Source organism: Telopea speciosissima, chromosome 7, assembly GCF_018873765.1.
Source record: "Telopea speciosissima isolate NSW1024214 ecotype Mountain lineage chromosome 7, Tspe_v1, whole genome shotgun sequence".
In the NCBI taxonomy this organism is placed as follows: Eukaryota; Viridiplantae; Streptophyta; class Magnoliopsida; order Proteales; family Proteaceae; genus Telopea; species Telopea speciosissima.
The window spans coordinates 17681064-17701639 of record NC_057922.1 but is presented as its reverse complement, the minus strand read 5'-3'; the positions used below and the strand labels follow the sequence as shown (position 1 = coordinate 17701639).

Here is a 20576-nt window from a genome sequence, read left to right as displayed (position 1 = left end):
TTTGGATGTTCATTGGATGCACGTCTCATTCTCATTGGATAGGATACGGACTCTCGCTGCACATACCCTTCTTATGATTTTTATCTTGAGTCTTTTGTGGAGCTTACGTTAGTGTCTCTTTGTGTCTATCACTCTTTGAGAGCGTTTTCTCCCCTCTTATAAAAATAGAGTTAAAAAAACCCCTAAAAAAAAACAACAAAAAATTACTGTTGCAGTTAGATTTACAATAGAGTGATTAGTCCTGCTTTCAAAAGGGCACAAGAATGATGGATTGGAGGTGGTCCATATGGTCAGATCGTATTAAATTGGAATCGGTCAAATTTACATGTAGAGTCTGAGACCTTTATCCCCTCAATTTGCTTGTATTGAGTCAAATTAGACCGTTTAACCCTCAAATTTGAATAAAAAAATCAATTTTTTTTATCAATAAAGTTTTTTTTTTTTTGGAATTGGAGAGCTTTAATAGGGGGGAGGGTGTTAGGGGATAGGGATAGGCCCCAAGGTGGTTTGAATTTATGACCTCTTATTTGAGGAGTTGGTCTTTTGCCAATTAAACTGATCCTTTGGGGTAAATACATCTCTCTTAGTATTAATGAGCAGTCTCCTTAAGACCTTAATCGCCCCCTATAGGTGCAACCGGGTGTATGCGAGTAGAGACCTTCAATATACAACAGCCTTTGTCAGTTTTCGATAGTAATAGTGCACTCCATTACTACAACCCCTTCGAATCATGAGGCCTCTCTTTTCACATACCTATTGACTTACCCTGGGAGAGGCCATTACATTAATTCGAACGTAGATCTCCAACCTAATTTATCAAGGCTTGTTCCTGGGCATGCGGGGCACCGATTGGATTTCCCAACAAGGGACAAAGATGAGTGAGGATCAGGATCCTCTCCAATAAAGAGATTGCCCAATGAGGCATCCAATGGCTGGCTTGCCTGGCACACGCCCAATCAACGTGCCGGTAGCCCAGCTAATGGATGTTTATTGGACGATTGTCTCATTGGAGAGGACCTCGATTCAAGGAGAGATACCCATTGAACAACTCACAACCGTTCAAATAAAACATTCCCACAGATTGGATTTCATTTGAACCGTTCTCCCACCAATTCAGAGACAATTTCTTCTTTTTACATTGGGCAATATCCAACCCGAACAAGACGCATGATCCATCCTTACTATATTGATATTGATTCGTTGTCGGCAACGAAAAATCCTTGCTCCGCCCCTGCATGCCTCCTGCATGCACGTGCACAATAAGCATTATACACGGGAAATACTTTTTCTTCAACTTTAGGAAAAGTTACGCACTGCAAGTCTGCCAGACTGCATGCAGATCGACAACTTCTGAGCCTGAATGTCTGATACGTAACGGTCAAGTGGTATTTTTTGTAGTTTAAGAATTGAAATAAGGGTAGTTCCGGAAAACAATTCTCAGGTCATTGTCAAAGGCGTCAGGTCAATCTCTGGCCTTAATAACTAATTCAACTTTTAAGTTGATTTCCCTCCATTTTGTAATTTGTTAGAAAGAAGGCTAACATACACAGGATGCCCAGCATTAGAAAAGGTTAATAGCCAAAAAGGCGCGACGACGACTGCGCAAAACAGAGCCACAAGTGCACACCCTGACTCGAACCTAAATTCAAAAACGATCGTGTCGAACATCCAAGTCTTGTTTCCTCCGGGCGTAATTTAGATAACTTGGCCTCTACCGACGCCGCTCTTTTCCGCTCGGTTAAATTCAGGAAAGATGAAAAAAGAGGGATCTTCGAAGCTGATTCAACTAGAAAAAGGATCGACAGGGAGGAAGACTGATTTGGACTGATTCATTGATAATAGATCGACTTTAAAAAGGGTTTATTTCTTTTCCTTCTATGTTGATTCGGTCCTGTTTTTGTCTCAACTGCGGTTCGGCTTCTTTGTGTGTTCTACGGCAGTGTTTTCATGGATTTCAGGTGAGTTAAGAGTTTCAGAATTTTAACTTGTTCTGTGTTACAGAGTTGATTATCTTCAGTTTCTGCTTCACGGCGACTAAGTTTTTGTGTTCACACTGTCTGCTGAGTTCATGATTTGCAGATCTGCTCCGTATAGAGATTGGATTTTAATTGTCTGTGGATTTTATAATGATGTCAAGTGTAAATCATTTTTGTGTTACACTATTTGTTCCATGTTGTTGCTTAGGTTGCACACTAGCCCTTCCGGACTCGTTTTATCCGTTTCTGTGATCATTATGTGCTTTTTTTGTTTGAAGATAAGGTTTGGGTAGAGTCATCTTGGAGCCTGCAGGTGACGTGAGAATTTTGGAATTGTTTGTTTGTCATGGCCTAGTCGAGTATTCGTTTCAGTTTTTGACTGAGATTTTAAAGGACAGAGTGGTCTATACTTAAAGTTCGGCTAATTAGGCGAAATGGCTAAAAATGAAATAATATTCGGAGAGAGCTGCATTGCGGATTCTTGTATTGTTCAATGCGGTGACATTCTTGTATCTGATTGTGCAGCACATGAGTTCCTGTGTTGTGATAGACTTAGAATACTGTGGTAGCTTCTATTTCATCAATTCAGTCTGTTCTAAACACTCCTTGTCGCGTAAAATCTCATTTTGGTATTGTTGCTGAAGGATATACGTGGGTTAAATTAGTGGACAGCAGGAAAGGAAAATATGTGCGAACAGAAGGTTGCATCTGGAAGGTGGTTTTGGAGAATACCTCTGCTTCCTGCCTTCCTGTTTAGAGCAGTTGCTTCTCTCTAGTTGTGGGTTCGAACCCCTCCTGGTGGAACAAGTTGAAGTTGCGGGATCCTAGGTTCACCAAGACCGCAACTACAGAAGGAAGGAAATGGGAGCGAGACCACCCTAAGAGGATATTATGAGCCTTGTTAGCAACCCAGCATTCTTCCCTAAGCTGTCAGAGTCCGATTGAAGCGAGCAATAGATACAGGAATTATCGTTCATAGATGTGATTTGAGAAAGCAAGCCCTAATTATTTAGAATTAGGCTCTATAGTCTGGTCCCTGTCCCTGATAAGGTCTGGTTGTTATATTTAAGTGTTGTTTTGACCACGGGAAGGTTCACTTTGCAAAAGTGCTTACTGGTTGGGAAAGAGAGAACTTCAGACTCCGAGCCTACCCTACCCTAAATTGAATTGCTAAGGAGGTTGTTTTGACAATTTGACTTCTCCAGCCTGTATGATTTTGGAACCTCTTTCCTCGTATGCTCTATACAGATTTAGTAATAATTCTTCAAGGATATTTTTCTTATTCATTTTAATGAAAGTTTAATCACCATCTCTGAGATACAAATCAAATAATATGGCCACTGTATTAGGAGTCCTTCAATCACATTTTGGTTGACTCTATGAATAGTTTGCTCAGGAGAGTCTTCTAAAACTGTGGCATTTGCTGATGACTTCAATAACAAAGTGAAGGCTACATTTATCCTAGCATATATTGGTTGTATTGATTGAATTGAATTTGATAGAAAAAAAAGAGAACCTATAATTTACACAAGTGTTAACATTTATGTTTATTTGGGATTGGATGGTTTATACATGTATAAAGATGCAAACATACATAAGTATACGTCTTATAACCGATAATATTTAGAAATTTCCCCTTAGCAATAATTAGTTAGAATATATGTGAATTATTAATTATAAGATATGGAAATAACCTGGTATCGGAAATATATAATTGGTTACAAAAGATTTGTTTTTAATAAAATATTGACCATATGGAGCACACATATAGATTTGTATATATCCATGGGTTCATAAATGGGTAACAACATGATATAAACATCTGAAAGAGCAAGGCTTTAAATGTTATAATCATTGTATAGGTTCCATTTTTTGTTTTTCTCTGAGCAAGCGGCATAAGAGAGTTCACCAATGAAGGGTGATGGAATGGTTTCATAAATGGGGGGCAGAAAGGTCATTCCATGTGAGGAGGAGAGAGAGAGAGAAAGCGGGTACCAGCATACCCTCTGCCACTTGCTCAGAGAACCTTTTCCCTTTATTTTTTTGTGCTGGAGCTCTGACCTTTATGATGATCCGCTGAATATTTTGTCCCCAAAATGCCTAAAAGCTGATCATGTATGCTCTTGATGAAGTTATGTCTGTTTTCCTTTCTCAGGAAAATATTTCATGTTTTTTTTTTTATTATTTGTTCAGCATGTATAACTGATTAGCTATTTCTTAGATATAATTTTATTAAGTAACTCCTTAGTTTGTGAGCTCATCCATCATCTTTTCTTTTTTGTTTGTACTAAATAATGTGATACATAAGAACAGCAGGACAAGAACTGATATCCTAGTTGCCATTTACAGATTTTGATCTGCGAGAGATAAAGTGTTTGTGATCATGGGTGGCTCAGGGAAGTGGCTGAGAACATTGGTTGGTTTAAAGAAGTCAGAAAAGTCACAATCTTCAGATAAGGATGAGAATGTCAGTAGTATTGCCTTCTGTATATGTATTTGTTATTAAATTGTTGTTTAGTAGTTATTTTCATCTTATATACCATTCCGAAATCCTAGAAGACATGCTGTTTGTTTCATACTGAGAAAGTTGTATAAATCGGAAATTTATCATGGTTAGAGACTTGGGGATCAGCAGTTACTGTTTTTTTCCTCAAACTGAAATTCTGAGCTGGTCTCTCTATCCAAAAAAGGAAAAAAAAAAAAAAAAAAAAAAAAAACTGAGCTGGTCATTGAATTTCTTCCACCACCCTGTGTTCTTGGTTACATTCTTTTCCTATCCTAGCTGTTTTTGCTCAAGTCTTGATTTTTGTCATTGACTTGATCAGCATGTTGGATTTCATGTCGGTGAAGTTGTCACTGTTGTCTTGCCTAGATCAATGGTTTAAAACTTCCCAAAGGTTGACCTGAAAATGGGACTCTCTTAGTTGAACGTGAAATGACATGCTGATTGATTTTCACTTACTAGAGCAATATGCCATGATTGTTTACTTCAAAGCTTATTTCCTTAATTGATATTTCAGTGACCCCCATTTTACCCAGTTTTCGTCAGTGTCTTTCCTTTACCAGAAAAACAAAGGAAAGTGCTAGAAATACAAGCATTGAATGCTTGTGTGAAAAGATCACATCCATAAATGAAAGGGACCCACTGCGAAACTGGATCCAGTCCATTCGGTGCTTGTAATGTGCATAGATCATGTTCTGAGATTTATGAAAATACAAAAATAGATCATATTTTCTTTGCCCGTCTCACAGGCCCTGATTTCTCTCTTTTAATGGCAAGTCTCCTCATCATCAAGATCTCCTCTCCCAGCAGCAACATTGTTCTCTATTGAATTATTGTCCCACACTGACTAATCCAAGCCCTTTATCTATCATGGAGTGGTGTCAGGATTGAGATGCAAGATCATCTACTTTGGTCTGCCAATTTTTTTTCCCTCAAAGGACCATGATAGATTGTGTTTTGGGTCATAGGAGTATCTTAATAAAGTGGGCTAAGTTCTATGTTAGCTCTCTTTTATTTGGCTTTTGGCTTTATTAGTGAGTGGAGGGTTATATGTGATGAGCTAGGTTTACTTTTTAGGGTCTTTTATTTGTAAATGACCCATTAGTGAAGTCCATGAGTTGATTCTAGTTACCTGGGCAAGGGTTTAGAATATCTGGTTGGTAGGAGGTATTTAGGTCTTAAGATTTGTTCCTAACTTGAGTCAGATAGAATATGAAAAGTCCCCAAATTGGAAGGTCTGTTTTATTCTATTTTCTTTTCCTATTTGTAGTTTATATTAGAGCTGTATGTTGCAGTGAAAGGAGAGTTGGAGATTTGAAAAGAAACGTTTTGCTGCTTTTATTACTTCTGTGCTGTTACTTATCTATTGCTAAGCTCTTATACTATTTTTCCCCCTTTTCTTCTACATTCTGCAAAGTTTTAGTTTACGGGTTCTGTTCACTGACCCAGGACACACTCCTGTCCCTGATCTTGCCCCATTTACGTATTCAATTAAACACTGATCTGTAACAACCTATACCGTCAATTTCATAGCAGTACAGCCCTAGATTTTTGAAATATCCTACATCAAGGGATGCCCTGATTGTTTCTGGTGGTGTGCAATGACGATGACCCCTATCGCTGTCAATCTCTGCATAGAACATCAATTTCCTCTCCCTCTCCCTCTCTCCTTTTCTTTGTCTAGATAAAAGGATGATTGATTAGGGTGTGTTTGGTTACTTTCTCAGTGCAAAGAAAGGAAAAAAAAGTTTTTGATTGTTTGGATGCACTGGAAAATTGAATAGATATTATTCTATAAAGCACATGTGCACGCATGTGTACAGTTGCACACATGTGCCCTTCATACACACATAAATACGTGAATTGTTTGATTAAGTGCAGGTAACTGAACTGACTTTCGTCAAGTGAATTAAATGTTTATTGGGCCGTTGAGAAGCGTCATATAGATAAACTAAGTGTAGCAGAGATGGATGTGCAGCAAAACTAGGAAGGATAAAGTAAGGAATGACCATATTAGAGCTGATTTGGGAGTTGCCCCAATACAGGATAAGCTCCGTGAAAGTCGTTTGAGGTGGCATGGCCATGTTCAACGGAGGCCTTGGGATGCACCAGTACAGAGGAATGATTTGATTCAGATTGAAGGATCTAAAAGAGCTAGGGGCAGGCCTAAAATGACCCTAAGAAAAGTAGTGAGGAAATACATGCATAGTTTAGGCCTGGACTCAAGTATGACCTTGAATAGAGTGAGTGGAGGGCAAGAATCCATGTAGTTGATCTCATTTAGGTGGGATATTGCTGAATGTTGTTGATGTTGTTATACTTTTTTCTTTTTACTATTATTTTGTCTTTGCAAGACCTCATTTAGTTGGGATAAGGCTTAGTTGTTGTTGTTGGGTCATAAGGGTCATATTAACCGGGCCTAGTCAATTTTTGGTAGATTTAAATTTTAGTAATTGGTTAATGCATCATGAGCTTAATTTTATGTGTGGGTCTCAAATTGAGCAAGTCAACATCAGGCTGGACTGGTGATGCAGGTAAATCACAGAAGTAGGCTTATTTTAATGGAAGTAAGCCTTGGGTTGGGTTAGATATGTGTTGGGCCTTTGGTCCAAGGGGATTTCATTGTAATTGGTAACTTTAATGGGCCTAGAATAAGGGGAGGAGGTAGGATTACATGATTTACTAGTTGATTAAGTTGGTCAGAGTCCTAGTGCTTAAGACTGAATCATATTTGGAGTCCTAGAGTAATTAGGAAATCTGGTTGGTTTTTTAACTTTTTGATTCTATGCTATATGGTTTTAGAGGCCTGGTTAGAGGAGTGCCAAACATGAATCTGTTTTGGCTCTTTCAAGTAATAGTTTGAATTCCAAGTTAGTTTAGGAGTATTAGAGGGTCAGTTTACGAATTCTATACATATATGTAATGGCCTATGGCTTGGGTGGATCCAAAACCACAGAAGGTGGATTCCTGACCTATCTTTACTTTTCTAACCATTAGTTCTTATCTGCTTATCAGGCCATTCTGATTATTGCATTAACTGGTTTGATAACTTTACTCGAGTTTCATCACTTTTCTGTGGAAAAATTAACGGACTATTCAGATTGAATGGACACAAATCCATAGGATAGAATCATGCAAACATCATGGTTTTCTCTATTATTTCAGGGTCTTGGTGGGGTCGGGGAGTTTGTTCTTTGTTAATTTGTTATAAGCTGACGAACAGGCATCTTTAATGCAGAACTTATAATAACATGTTTTAAGTTTTAATTTTTAAAAAAAGTCTTGTCCGTTGTAGACTGTTCAGAAACAACTGTGGGTGGAACAATTGAAGAAAAAATTAAAATCCAGGGAGGTGTTCCACTGTATCACAGAGAGCCCGACATTCTTTTCCACTCACATTCTTGGGTGGGATGAAATTTGGGGGATGTGCTTTCCCTAAAACTAAATTTCCCCCATTTTTGCAATCATATGGCCTAATCCCACGTTTTCTCATCCAATTTGTTTGGACTTGGAATAGCCAGAATCTGTACCGGCCCCAACCTGTTGCATTCCTGTAAGCCGCACTTCCATGAATTTGTATTCGCATTTTCAGGGACCTGTTTGGGTATTTCAATTTGATGCTTAATGTTCCTGTTATTACTTGTTTGGTAAATCAGCCGGCAAAAAAAAAGAAAAAATGTCATTAGTTTCACAGAGCATGCAGAATTTCTGCCCTGCAATTTGACAATATCATGATGCACTAAGCAAATCTTAAGTCTAGATAATTTCTTTCCTTGGTTTTTGTTGCCATGAAGGATTTGATCTGTAGGCTCGAATATTTCTGATATAACGGAATCTTATCTTTTTAGCAACTTGACAAACTTTCTGCATTTCTCACATTTTCTTTCATTTTTTGAGGGCATTTATCTTAATTTTGGTAATGATGCAGCGGTCAGCACCTGCTAATCGGTTTTGGCACCGGAGAAGACTTTCTGTTGGCATCGATAGTGGTACTCTTAAAGATGAGTTTGTTCATAACACAGATCCTTTAACAGGGGATGCCAAGGTTCAATCAAGTTCAGATGCTTCTGGCTCCCCTGCTAGCTCACTACAAGTACAGCCTGCTGCTCAAGTTGAAAAGAATTTCAAAGAGGAATGGGCTGCAACACGCATTCAAACATCATTTAGAGGATTTCTGGTATTAAAATATTTGTCTTCTTCAACTTGTACAGCTGTAAATTGTCAAATCTAGAAAATTTATTTCGTGTAAGCACTTTGTAGTTATTTGGAAAGCCTCAGTAATCAAAATGGGAATTTCATCCTGGTCCAAGTTGCACATCATTTTCCAACAAATACAGATTGCATTGGTAGCTGAATATTTCATTACTGATCTTCACTGAAATTTAGTTTTTAGGTTCTGTCTTCGTCCTTTATATTGCAAAAGTAAATATTGAATGAGATCTATCAATATGACAGTGACCTGAGGACAACTGCCTAGCACATTTGGTGAAGCATGGTGTGGTATGCCCATGCTCATCAGGAGGTCTTGAGTTTGAGCCTCTTAGCCCTCACCTTTTCCCCATCCTTCTATAGAGTTGGTACCGATAATATCTATTTAAAAAAAAAAACAGTGATCCTGAATGCAGTCATTTACCAATTTGCTGAGTTAAGCTTATGTATATGGTTGGAAACCATTCTTAATATTAATGTATCTTTTCCCAGAATGTTGGGGAGTAGCATGCGTCGGATGTGGTTTATTGAGATTCGGATTTATGTTTGCTGAATTGACAACTACTTGTATAAGTTTCTTTAGCTCTTGAGATTAAGTTCTTTTTAGTGAACAACTTCACTTATGACCTTGCTGCAAATCGTTGGTTAGTTTCTTCTTCTCTTTCTCCGTCATTAATTTCTGTTACCCAAGGGTAAATTAGGAGGGTGGGCCTTGGTGCAATGGTAAAGGTGGCTCCATTGTGACCACGTGGTCACAGGTTCGAGTTTGGAAACAGCCTCTCTGCAAAAGCAGGGGTAAGGCTGCGTACATTATGACCCTCTTCAGACCCCACAGTGGCGGGAGCCTCGGGCACTGGGTACGCCCTTTACCCAAGGGTAAATTAGAAATAGAAATACAAGTCAAGCTTCAAGAATTGTGCAGCACAAAGGGGAACTAGGAAGTTGGTCAACTAATTTTTTAACAATATGGTGACTGCCAGAGTTGGAACCATGATGATATCACTTCTGCTGCTGGCTAAAATATTGTCTGCAACTAACCAAAAAATGTTCTATTATATTAGTCCTACAATAATATGACTTGTAATCAATTAGGAATTCTAGTAATTATCAACTGAACTGAAACTACTTCATAATTGGGCAAATAATTGATAAAAGTGTACAATGTCACTTTCTTGCAAAGCACTATCTTCATGTTGCAACTTTTATCTGGGGGCTCATGCAAGAGCTTTATTAGCAGACTCCTCCATCTAATTCGATTAGTTCATAAATTATTGATTTCTTCTATAGTTTTGTATAACTGTTTGTGTTAATGGTCTTGAAATACAAATGGAATGTCTGGTGGATATTTCCCAGGCCAGACGAGCACTTAGGGCTTTGAAAGGATTGGTGAGACTTCAGGCCCTTGTTAGGGGTCATGCTGTGAGAAAGCAAGCTGCAATAACCCTTCGTTGCATGCAAGCCTTGGTGAGAGTTCAGGCTCGTGTTCGAGCACGCCGTGTTCGCATGACATTGGAATGTCAGATGGCAGAGCAAAAACTTAAGCAACAGCTGGTACATGAGGCTCACGTTCGAGAAATTGAGGTGAGATGTATCAATATGCTCTTAATTTCTTAGTCATGTTTCTCCATGTAGCTTAGCACGATCCTGATTTTTTGAAAATGGTAGAACTAAACTTGATGTTTGAATGTATACTGGCTTGTTAGATTCTGAATTACTAATGGTTGCCTTGTTTTGTTATAAAATTTGAAATAGTGTTATAATTTCAGAGACAATCATGCAAATTTCTCAATTAGGTGCATGGAAGTACAGATCTTGCTGACCTTGTTTAATTTTTATGTATGTGGTTGTGGTTCAGTAAGACTCTCAAATATGAGTAACTGACCTGTATAATAAGAATTTAAGTTATAATTTTTGCCTTCTAAAGGCTCTTTTTTATATTTGTGTATAAATGAAAAAGAACCTTATACTGAGAATACAAACAAAGAACAATAATTGATGAAGGCATAAAGCTATACCAACTGCAAACTTTAATGGATGGATCCATACTTGAAATGTGCTGAGGTGTACAGGATGCTCTCTGCCTTCTTGGATCTAAGGCGAGTAGGCGACAACACGCCTTGTTTGATGCAAGAAAGGTGACTGCCTTAGCTCGTCTTGGATGCCTAGGCATCGCCTTATGGCCTTGTGACAACATGCCTTATATTATATCAATTTTTTTGACACTTAACGAGTTTACGTTGATTTGTGTTTTGATGAATGTGCTTTGTTTATTATATATTGGTTTTCTCATATTAGGTCATTACTAGCATAATTATATCATATTGCATATGGCTTTTATGTTGTATATAAGCATTCTTATATAAAATTATCGTTGCTATATTACATATACTGCACGCCTAGGCGGGCACCATGTTGCCTAGGCACCCCTCCAATGCCTTGGGTCGCTTAGTCTCAACATGGGGCAAGAGTGGGGTTTGAAATAAAGGATGCAATCTAGGGTCAATTTTATGGTGACAGAATGGTCTTGGTGGCAATAAAGATGCTTAATATATTTTTTGGGTGTTGAAGATCTTTTGATATTTGAATATCTTTCATTGGTCATTCTAATAGCAGTAGCAAGAATGCACTGGCCAACAAAAATTATTTCATAGTTCAGAGGGCTGAAACAGTATCCTTGTAAAAAAAGGCCTTCCTCCCTTCCTTCTGGTCTAATATCAATAGTTTCAAGTCATTTTCTAGTTATCCTCTGATTCTACCAATTATTGAGTCCTTCGAAAAAACTCTAGGTTCAAGCATCAAGAATCAGTAGAGTATAGCTTGTGTTATGAAGGGTAGTCATTTTTCTAGAATTGTGCAGGTACTGATCTGATCATAGGTGAAATCCAATCCCTTCACTTTGTGCCAGGCTTGGTAGCTGTAAATCAGGCTCCCTTTGCCTCTCGGAAGCGAGAAAGCGAGCAGCAAGCTGAAAAACGGAAGGGCGCAGCAATCTATAAGGGCACTTCCGTGTCAAAGCATGCTAATGCGTCTTAGTAATAGGTTTGTGAGCTGATCTACAAGCACCCTTGCTTCTTTGGTACGTAGATCAGCTACGACGCGAGAATTCTTGAGTTAACTTGATTAAGTGAGTTTTGGCTTGGTCAAGAAAATGAAGTGGAAATGATTAGATCAAGCTCTGACTTGTGAGTCCATGAATCTGATCAATCAAATCCATGTCGCTCACCGACTCTCTTTTTCTTTCATTTACTCTGTTTCTCTGTACCAGATTTGGCATGCTTTGAAAAAAGAAGGGTAGTATTCTTCATTGCCAGTGCATGGGTTGGATTGGGGCTCCATAGAGAAAATAACCATAGACATCATCTGCTGGACAGGTTTCTCAGAATGAATCAATTATTCTACAGCTATGAATTGAAGATGTAAAAGGTGGAAGATTTTCACTCAGTACTCCACCTGTTCAAGACAACTAGAGTGGAACAAATGGAATTAATGACATTATTGACTGATGGAACTGAGAATTTGCTTTGCTTGATAAAATATGTTGGAATTTTTAAGATTTAGATAAAAGTGACTATATGAGTTGATTTTGGGATAGCATTTTTATCTAATAAATGTTTCCTTTTCTAAATATTCAGTGATACTATGCGAGTTTTATTTTAATTTCTTAGGATTTTTTTAGTAGGGAAATTGTATGGCTTTCATGATCTCACTATTTTTAGACACTTTTATTGATTCCAGTCTAACATTCTGATTTGGCTTTGAATAATGAATAAATTGTTGGTGCATTAGGTGATCTTATATCATTTGTTTGTATCACTGATGCAGGAAGGGTGGTGTGACAGTGTTGGATCTGTGGAAGAGATTCAGACCAAGTTATTGAAGAGGCAAGAAGCAGCAGCCAAGCGTGAAAGAGCCATGGCATATGCTCTGGCTCATCAGGTAAAAATTAGTAGAAGCCTGTCTTGAACATAAAAAAGCATCCAGTAATCATATTTAATTGATTTGGCGGTAATCCAATTTACTGGTCATTAAAAATAGTAGTGCTCCGTATCATTGACACTTTATAAACAGTCTCTTATAACTACTAATTTTTTAAGGAACTAAGTTGATTGACTAATAAATCTTTTATATCTTCTGACATGATTTTTTTAAGGAAACTTGTAAAATTTTTAGTTAGTAGAGGGACTTTATTATAATATTCAGGTACAGTGAGATAGTCAAGAAATTCTGTTGTATAGTATAGAACTAAGTCTGACATGGAGAGTTGCAATAGTATTAGTAGTGTAGAGAGAGAAGTTAGGTCAGTCCAAGGCTGCCTTTCTCCCTTATTACTTGTCATAAAAGACTGAAAAATTACAAGACGAGCCCATACATAACACTAATTCTTATTTTATACTCATTACATAACTATTCCCAGAAACTTACATGTTATATACCAACACTCCCCCTCAAGCTGAGGCATATTAGACATTCCCAGCTTGCCTAACAAAACATTAAAACTTGTAGAGACAAGTCCGTTGGTCAAGATATCTGCCTGATGCAGGTTCATCATAAATATTGGCTTATTTCTTTAGAAATAGGCCTAGGGTTGGGTTATATACATGTTGGGCCTTTGTTCCCAAGGGTTTTCTATATATTAGGCCACTTTAATGAGCTTAAACTAGGGGTACATAGGTTGCATACGGGATTAGCCCAATACTTAGTTTATTTTTATGTTTTCTAATTGAACCGGTTCAAATTGGTTGCATCCCATTGGTTCAATTTAAGTGATCATGCGATTTGGTTGAGTGGTCATGTGACAATTTAAGTGGTCATGTGATGTAAGTTGGGCTGGATTAGGACTCTATAAGTCCAGCTATGTTTTGAGTCTATTTCCTTTAGTATTTTAGTTTTCTAGTCAATTTAAATTACCTAATAGGTTAGGGATAGGATTAGGCCATTCCTTTTTAGTGTCTAAGTCTATTTTTGAGTCTTCTATATAAGTTTGTAAGGGAGGCCAGCATTGTACACGAATTTGATTAATGAAAAAGCTTTTGTTTGCTGCCATAGCTGCTGCTCTGCTCTGTTGAGTGAACCTTGTGAGTAATATCAAGGCTACCTTGTGGGTAATATCAAGGTGAAGGGATTGGTGGACTCCGATCGACTCCTTGCATCTTGTAGATCGGGAGGTCCTTCTTCTAGTTCTTCAAAGCTGCTACCATTGAAGATTTAATCTTTCAAGTAAGTAGTTTATTAATTCAGCATTTAACCTTCTTCCTCTAATCCTTTCCCCCAATTGATCCCCTTTATTTTTGGTTTGAATCCCACAAACCCTAACTCCATTAAAGCCCAAAACCTGCAACTCAATTCTGTCCAGAATTGCAGAATTTTGTAACTCATCCAAACCCTAACTTTTTTATACCATATTGACCCCCTAGACCTACCCATTAATACCCTATAAACCCCATTCCCAAATTCCCATCCTAAACCCTAATTTTTCCCTAAAACAGCCCCTAATCAGCCCCAAACAGCAGGCTTAACCAGACCTTGCTTATATCTGGCTCCTAGTAGGATTATCTCCTATTCTAGGACTACATTAATTGATATCAAAGCTATGGCGAAGGGAAGCTCCAACCAAGCCTCGAAAGACCCACCTCCAGTCGTTTTTAAGACCCGAGTTCGTCTACCCAATGGGAGCACAACCATATTAATTGTTGATGAGAGGCGACGTAACAACATTATTTCACAATCCGTGGTGGATATGTTGTCCCAATCAGGAGAGATTTGCATCATGCCTACAGGTAAAGTTTGTGTTGAATTTGGGTGTTCTTCATACCATAATGGTGCTTGGTGTCAGCCGATACCACATTCAAAGAGTTTTATTGCAGTAGGTGGTGATTGGTTAGACGAGCGACAAGGTTGGATTGAACCTGAAAACAACTCGTGTGTCCTACCTGATCAACACCGTCTATACTATTTGTTTACTCTAAAAGGATTACAACCAAAGGTGACCACATCGATCGTAACCACAGGGATCGCCGAACATGTCAACTCAAATGCAAGTGGCATCGATCGTGTTTGAAGTTTCCACCAATGGCAGATGCACCAACAGAAGATCCTACTGAAGTGATCTATGTTGAAGAAACCAATATAGATAAGGCTGAACCAGTAGAAGGTGAAAAGCTGATTGAGAGCATTCCAAAGGAAAACAATGACCTTCAAAATGCTGCTCTTGAAGAGGTGGAGCTTGTGTCTCATGCATTAGATGAGAAGGTTGCTAACACTGAAGGCTCTATGGACGAGACATTGACAGTTGCTGCTGATTCACAGGCAGAACACATAGAGTTTGTTATGCCACCATGGTTCTTCGAAGAGAAAGCTCCACGCATTGAAGACTTTATCCCCAATGTTCCTGCCTCATCGGAATTTTGTTTGGGGATGGTCAAAGCTGCTGATCACATGTTGAATTCCCCTCATCACTGCAAAATTCGAGGACGAATTTTTTCAAGTTGGGGGAGAGTTGATGCAGGTTTATCATAAATATTGGCTTATTTCTTTAGAAATAGGCCTAGGGTTGGGTTATATACATGTTGGGCCTTTGTTCCCAAGGGTTTTCTATGTATTAGGCCACTTTAATGAGCCTAAACTAGGGGTACATAGGTTGCATACGGGATTAGCCCAATACTTAGTTTATTTTTATGTTTTCTAATTGAACCGGTTCAAATTGGCTGCATCCAATTGGTTCAATTTAAGGGATCATGTGACTTGGTTGAGTGGTCATGTGACAATTTAAGTGGTCATGCGATGTAAGTTGGGCTGGATTAGGACTCTATAAGTCCAGCTATGTTTTGAGTCTATTTGCTTTAGTATTTTAGTTTCCTAGTCAATTTAAATTACCTAATAGGTTTGGGATAGGATTAGGCCATTCCTTTTTAGTGTCTAAGTCTATTTTTGAGTCTTCTATATAAGTTTGTAAGGGAGGCCAGCATTGTACACGAATTTGATTAATGAAAAAGCTTTTGTTTGCTGCCATAGCTGCCTTCTCTTCTGTTGAGTGAACCTTGTGAGTAATATCAAGGCTACCTTGTTGGTAATATCAAGGTGAAGGGATTGGTGGACTCTGATCGACTCCTTGCATCTTGTAGATCGGGAGGTCCTTCTTCTAGTTCTTCAAAGTTGCTGCCATTGAAGATTTAATCTTTCAAGTAAGTAGTTTATTAATTCAGCATTTAACCTTCTTCTAATCCTCTAACCTAAGCTCCATCTACTCTTATTATCACCCCTTCCATTAATCCGTTGGAACCCTAAAACCCTAAATCCAATTCTGCCCTAAATTGTAGAATTTTGTAACTCATCCATACCCTAACTTTTTTATACCATATTGACCCCTTAGACCTACCCATTAATACCCTATAAACCCCATTCCCAAATTCCCATCCTAAACCCTAATTTTGCCCTAAAACAGCCCCTAATCAGCCCCAAACAGCAGGCTTGACCAGACCTTGCTTATATCTGGCTCCTAGTAGGATTATCTTCTATTCTAGGACTACATTACTGCCACTTGTTCTTCAGTTCTCATGAATGGTATACTGAGAGATCCAGATTGAGGTTTATCCTTAGTAAAGTGATTTAAGTGACGATCAACTTCAATATGTTGGTATGGTCATGTTGAACTGGATTGTGGGCTATGCTGATAGTTTCTTTGTTGTCGCAATACAGTGTCATAGGTTTATCTACCTCAAAACCCAACTCCTGGATCACCTTTTTCAGACACAGAAGTTCAGACACCCCATGACCCATAGTTTACTTTTGCACTAGACCTGGCATCTACAGATTGTTTCTTGCTTCTCCTTGTTACTAGATTCTCACCAACAAAGTCCTGAATTTGACCTTCAGTCTGTGACTAATCCAGCCCAATCTGCATCAGTGTATGCCTCAATCCTTAGGTGGATTTTTTTCTTGAACAATAAACCTTTCCCTGGGCCTGGCTTAAAATACTTAAGAATCTGGTAAACAACTTCTATATGACCAGTCTAGGACATGCTTGAACTGAATAACTTCACTGACAGAGTATGCTATGTCTGGACGAGTGAAAGATAAATCAGCTTGCCATCATCTCTCTGATATCTCCCAGCATCATTGATCAGTTGTCCACTATCCTCACCCAATTTATGATTTTGATCAATGAGTGAGTCACTAGACTCGCAGTCTAACATTCCTGTTTCAGTGAGGAAATCCAAAAATATATTTTCTTTGACAAATATGGATACCCTTGGCTGCCCTTGGAATAACCTTAGTGTGAAGGTTTGAATTAATTGTCTTGTCTTCTATGTTATAAGTTAGAGTGAAGCATATGCTCTGTCTGTTTTTTCTTTTGTCTCTGTGTGTGTGTGTGTGTCTAGATGAAAATTAAGAACGCATTAGATATGCAAGTGGTAAGGAAGATGTAGGCTTACCACGTATTCATTCTTGTCCAATATATTCATTTCTTTCAAGAAAAATAAAAAGGGAGTTTAAGAAAGAAGACTTCATCCTGAAATCATCTGATGAAGAACTCTTAGGATACTTCAGTCCACCTCTGAATCACTTAATCCATGTTTTTGTGGTGTCTAATCTAAATATTTTAAGAGGATAATGGTTTCAGAAACCGTAGATAGGGTTTCAGACAAAGAGGAGGCTTTTATGCATGAATGAGGAAATAAAGCTCTTGGGTTCATTTATGGAACTGCAGTTTTTCTATTCCAACTTCGATTGGGGAATTTGGATAGGAAATGGCCGATCCACAAAACTATGGATGGACCTGCCAGGGGTAACCTGTGTCTCACAAGAAACAGCCTTTAGAACAATGATTTGATTGGGTTATGCCCTACATCATATGCATTCCATGAAAACAGAGAGGTTAATTTTATTAGATGGTTTAAGACCGCAATTCTTTATGGGGCTGAATAGTTACCAATAAAGAAACATTATATATGTGAGTAGCTGAGATAAGAGTTGAGATGGATGAGTGGCCAGGCTAGAAAAGTAGAATCAGAAGGGAATTAGGACTGGCACTGATTGGTGGCAAGATTAGGGAAAATCAAGTGTGCTGGTTTGTCCATATGCAATGAGGACCAAAGAATGAGCCAATTAAGAGGATGAATGTTGCAAATCAGAGGTGTTACAAGGATAAGGAGAATGCTGAAAATGAGTTAGGTTTGAAACTATGAGAAAAATGTCAGCATTTACAACTGCTGATATGGTCTGAAATAGGATTAAATGGAAGAATTGGGTACTTGTTTCCAATCAGTTTGATTAGTTATACTTTAAAGATGCTATGTAGCTGTTATTTTCAAGTTCTTGCTTCCCCCCACCCAAAATAAAGTGTATAACAATGTAAAGATCTTTATGTAGTAACTCACTAATTTACACATGCCTTGGTTAGTGTTTTCATTGACCATTGGACTGGATATTAAACTGTTTGGATGTAATGTAGTGTTTTTAAAGATGTTACGTAGTGTTTTCATCTCTATTCCTGCAGTGGCAAGCAGGGTCGAGGCAGCAGTCAGCCCCAGCAGGTTTTCAACCAGATAAAAGCAACTGGGGTTGGAACTGGTTGGAGAGATGGATGGCAGTTCGTCCATGGGAGAATCGGTTCCTTGACATCAATCTCAGAGATGGAGTTATGATCCATGGGAATGGATCAGCAGAGGGGAAGAATGACTTAAAGACACAATTCAGATCTGCCAGCAAGAAGCCTATTTCGTCAAATCCTCACTCAAATCAGAAAACCACATCTCAATCTGATGGTAGTGGCTCTTCAATGAGCAAGTCAGCTAATGTGCTACCAACATCCGACACAGTACCAAGTAAGCCAAAATCTAAGCCATCTTCTGAAGAGCCAGTTGAAGAAGCAAACTCAAGACCTTCTGGTATTGGGGCCCGATCATATAGCAATCCTAAAGAGAGACCTTCACAGTTAGATGCCCAGGCAAAGAAGCGTTTGTCCCTGCCAAACAGTGGTAAGTCCTTTCCATACACAGGCACAATATATACTATATTATCTGTATTCCAACTGTGCTCAACCCACCTTGAAAGCCATGCTACAGTCTTTCACTAAAGCGGTTGTGAGCTTTTCCAGTTCTAGTTCTGGTTGAACTATTTTGGTCCAATTTTTGTTATGCACCTGTAATATGCAGTTGCTATGAATGCACAAGGCATGAATCAGCAGGTCCAATTCTTATGGTTGCCTTTTTTCTAATGAAACGCCACTGTAGAGCCTTATAGTCTTATGCATTAAAAAACCATTTGTGGATACAAGCTAGATGAAACCATTGCAGACTGGTTTCTAATTCTAGGCAGAGTTGCATATACCAATTTTATGATTTCAATCATTAGTGATTTTCTTTGATTCCTGCAGTGTTTGCTGGCCTGATATCCATGTGGTTGCAAACAGGTCTTGGAGGACAAACATCCAGGCGTTCCAGTAGAAACACTGTCGACAAGACATCTAATGCACAGAAGTCCATTAAGGATAGAACCAAATTCGATGGAAGGCGTGATTCCGGCCAAAGAAATGGTGTCCAGCAGGTAGTTGAGCTTCAAACTTGAGGATCAATTTGAAGATGATGTATTCCAAGACCGAGTTGCCAAGAGGAGGCTTGGATGCTGCTGTCTCTACTTGTATATAACAGAGTCCTTTCTATCTTGGAGGTGGGATCATATTGCTTTTATTCCTTTCTTTCGGTTACTCTGGCAATTTCATGGTGGCGCGGTTGGGAGGCAGTTTCAATTGTCACCCACAATAATATAATGGGAGATTATTTCAACTGTTGTAATTACTGGTAATTATTTTGTGAAGGCATTCTAGTTCTTTCAGTTTGTAGATCAAGCAGACTGCAACACCCACAAAGAACAAGAGAACACATTCACAGGAAATCACAGAGCTCAAGAAAAAATTGAGGAATAGCCAAAAAACGGCTTCAAAAAATAAAGAGTACAATTCTTTGCTTGAAAGGTCAAGACACTAATAACAAGGAAAATAGAACTATACTAAAAATGCTAAACAGCTAAATAAATAAGGGGAGAGAGATCGCTGTCAGGGGCCTCTAGACCCTGCACACGTGTGCTGGCCAATGGGAGTGTGCTCACAAACATTGATTTGTGCTTTACCCTGTTCGGGCAAGGCGGGCAGGGGTAAGGCGGTCATTGCATTGTGTCTTGTGTCTGTGCTGTTCAGACTGCTATAGGCAGCATGCTTTAGAGGATCTGAATTGGATTAGTAGGATCTTCCAACGAGCATTAAATGACTTTCCTTGTATTCCACAATCCTAAAAGTCGGTTAACCTTTTGGGATTGGTGTGTGGTTTGTATGATTACACTTTCATAAAAACAAAAAAAATGACTTTCCTTATGAACAGTGCCAAAGTCTAGTGAATTGGGATGTCGTTAAACAAGAAATCCTACTCTAGTGAACCAAACATGCTATATTTTGGAAATTCTTGGGACCTTTATTAGGTATTCACGCTTTAACATTCCAACCCCACCAATAAAACAAATGTGGCTTAAGGAAATTTTCGAAGAAGGAAACATCCACAATCTAGGGTCATCATTACTACACCTATATGGTGGAGATCAAAAAAAATCTTCATTGTTCTCATATGCCCATTGGTATATACCAATAATGACCATCGGTGAAAGAATTCCTTGTTCACTTTAGCTTGAGAAAAACCTGTTGTCTATTGAATCTTTGATCCCTCTCAATTCCAAAATCTAAAAGAGTAAAACATAAAATGAAAAAAAAAAATTAGGAAGTAGTTTTCTGTCTGGGAGTGTGGCCTATGCCAATACTCTCATGTGTCTATCTCTCTTCTCCTCAAAACAAGGGAGTAAATGTATCTTTTCATATGAAAAGAAAAGAGATAGAATCATGA

The 20576-nt window shown here is 38.5% G+C and overlaps 1 protein-coding gene across 1 annotated transcript; it reads left to right on the top strand.

Moving 5' to 3' along the window:
• The first annotated feature begins 1767 nt into the window (after nt 1–1767).
• LOC122669459 (protein IQ-DOMAIN 5-like) lies at nt 1768–19524 on the top strand. The gene is made up of 7 exons (XM_043866227.1): nt 1768–1958; nt 4326–4443; nt 8408–8656; nt 10042–10269; nt 12511–12624; nt 18185–18665; nt 19100–19524. Exons 2-7 carry the CDS (start codon nt 4360–4362, stop codon nt 19252–19254), a joined length of 1311 nt encoding a protein of 436 aa, XP_043722162.1. The 5' UTR covers nt 1768–1958; nt 4326–4359; the 3' UTR covers nt 19255–19524.
• Nucleotides 19525–20576: the final 1052 nt, after the last annotated feature.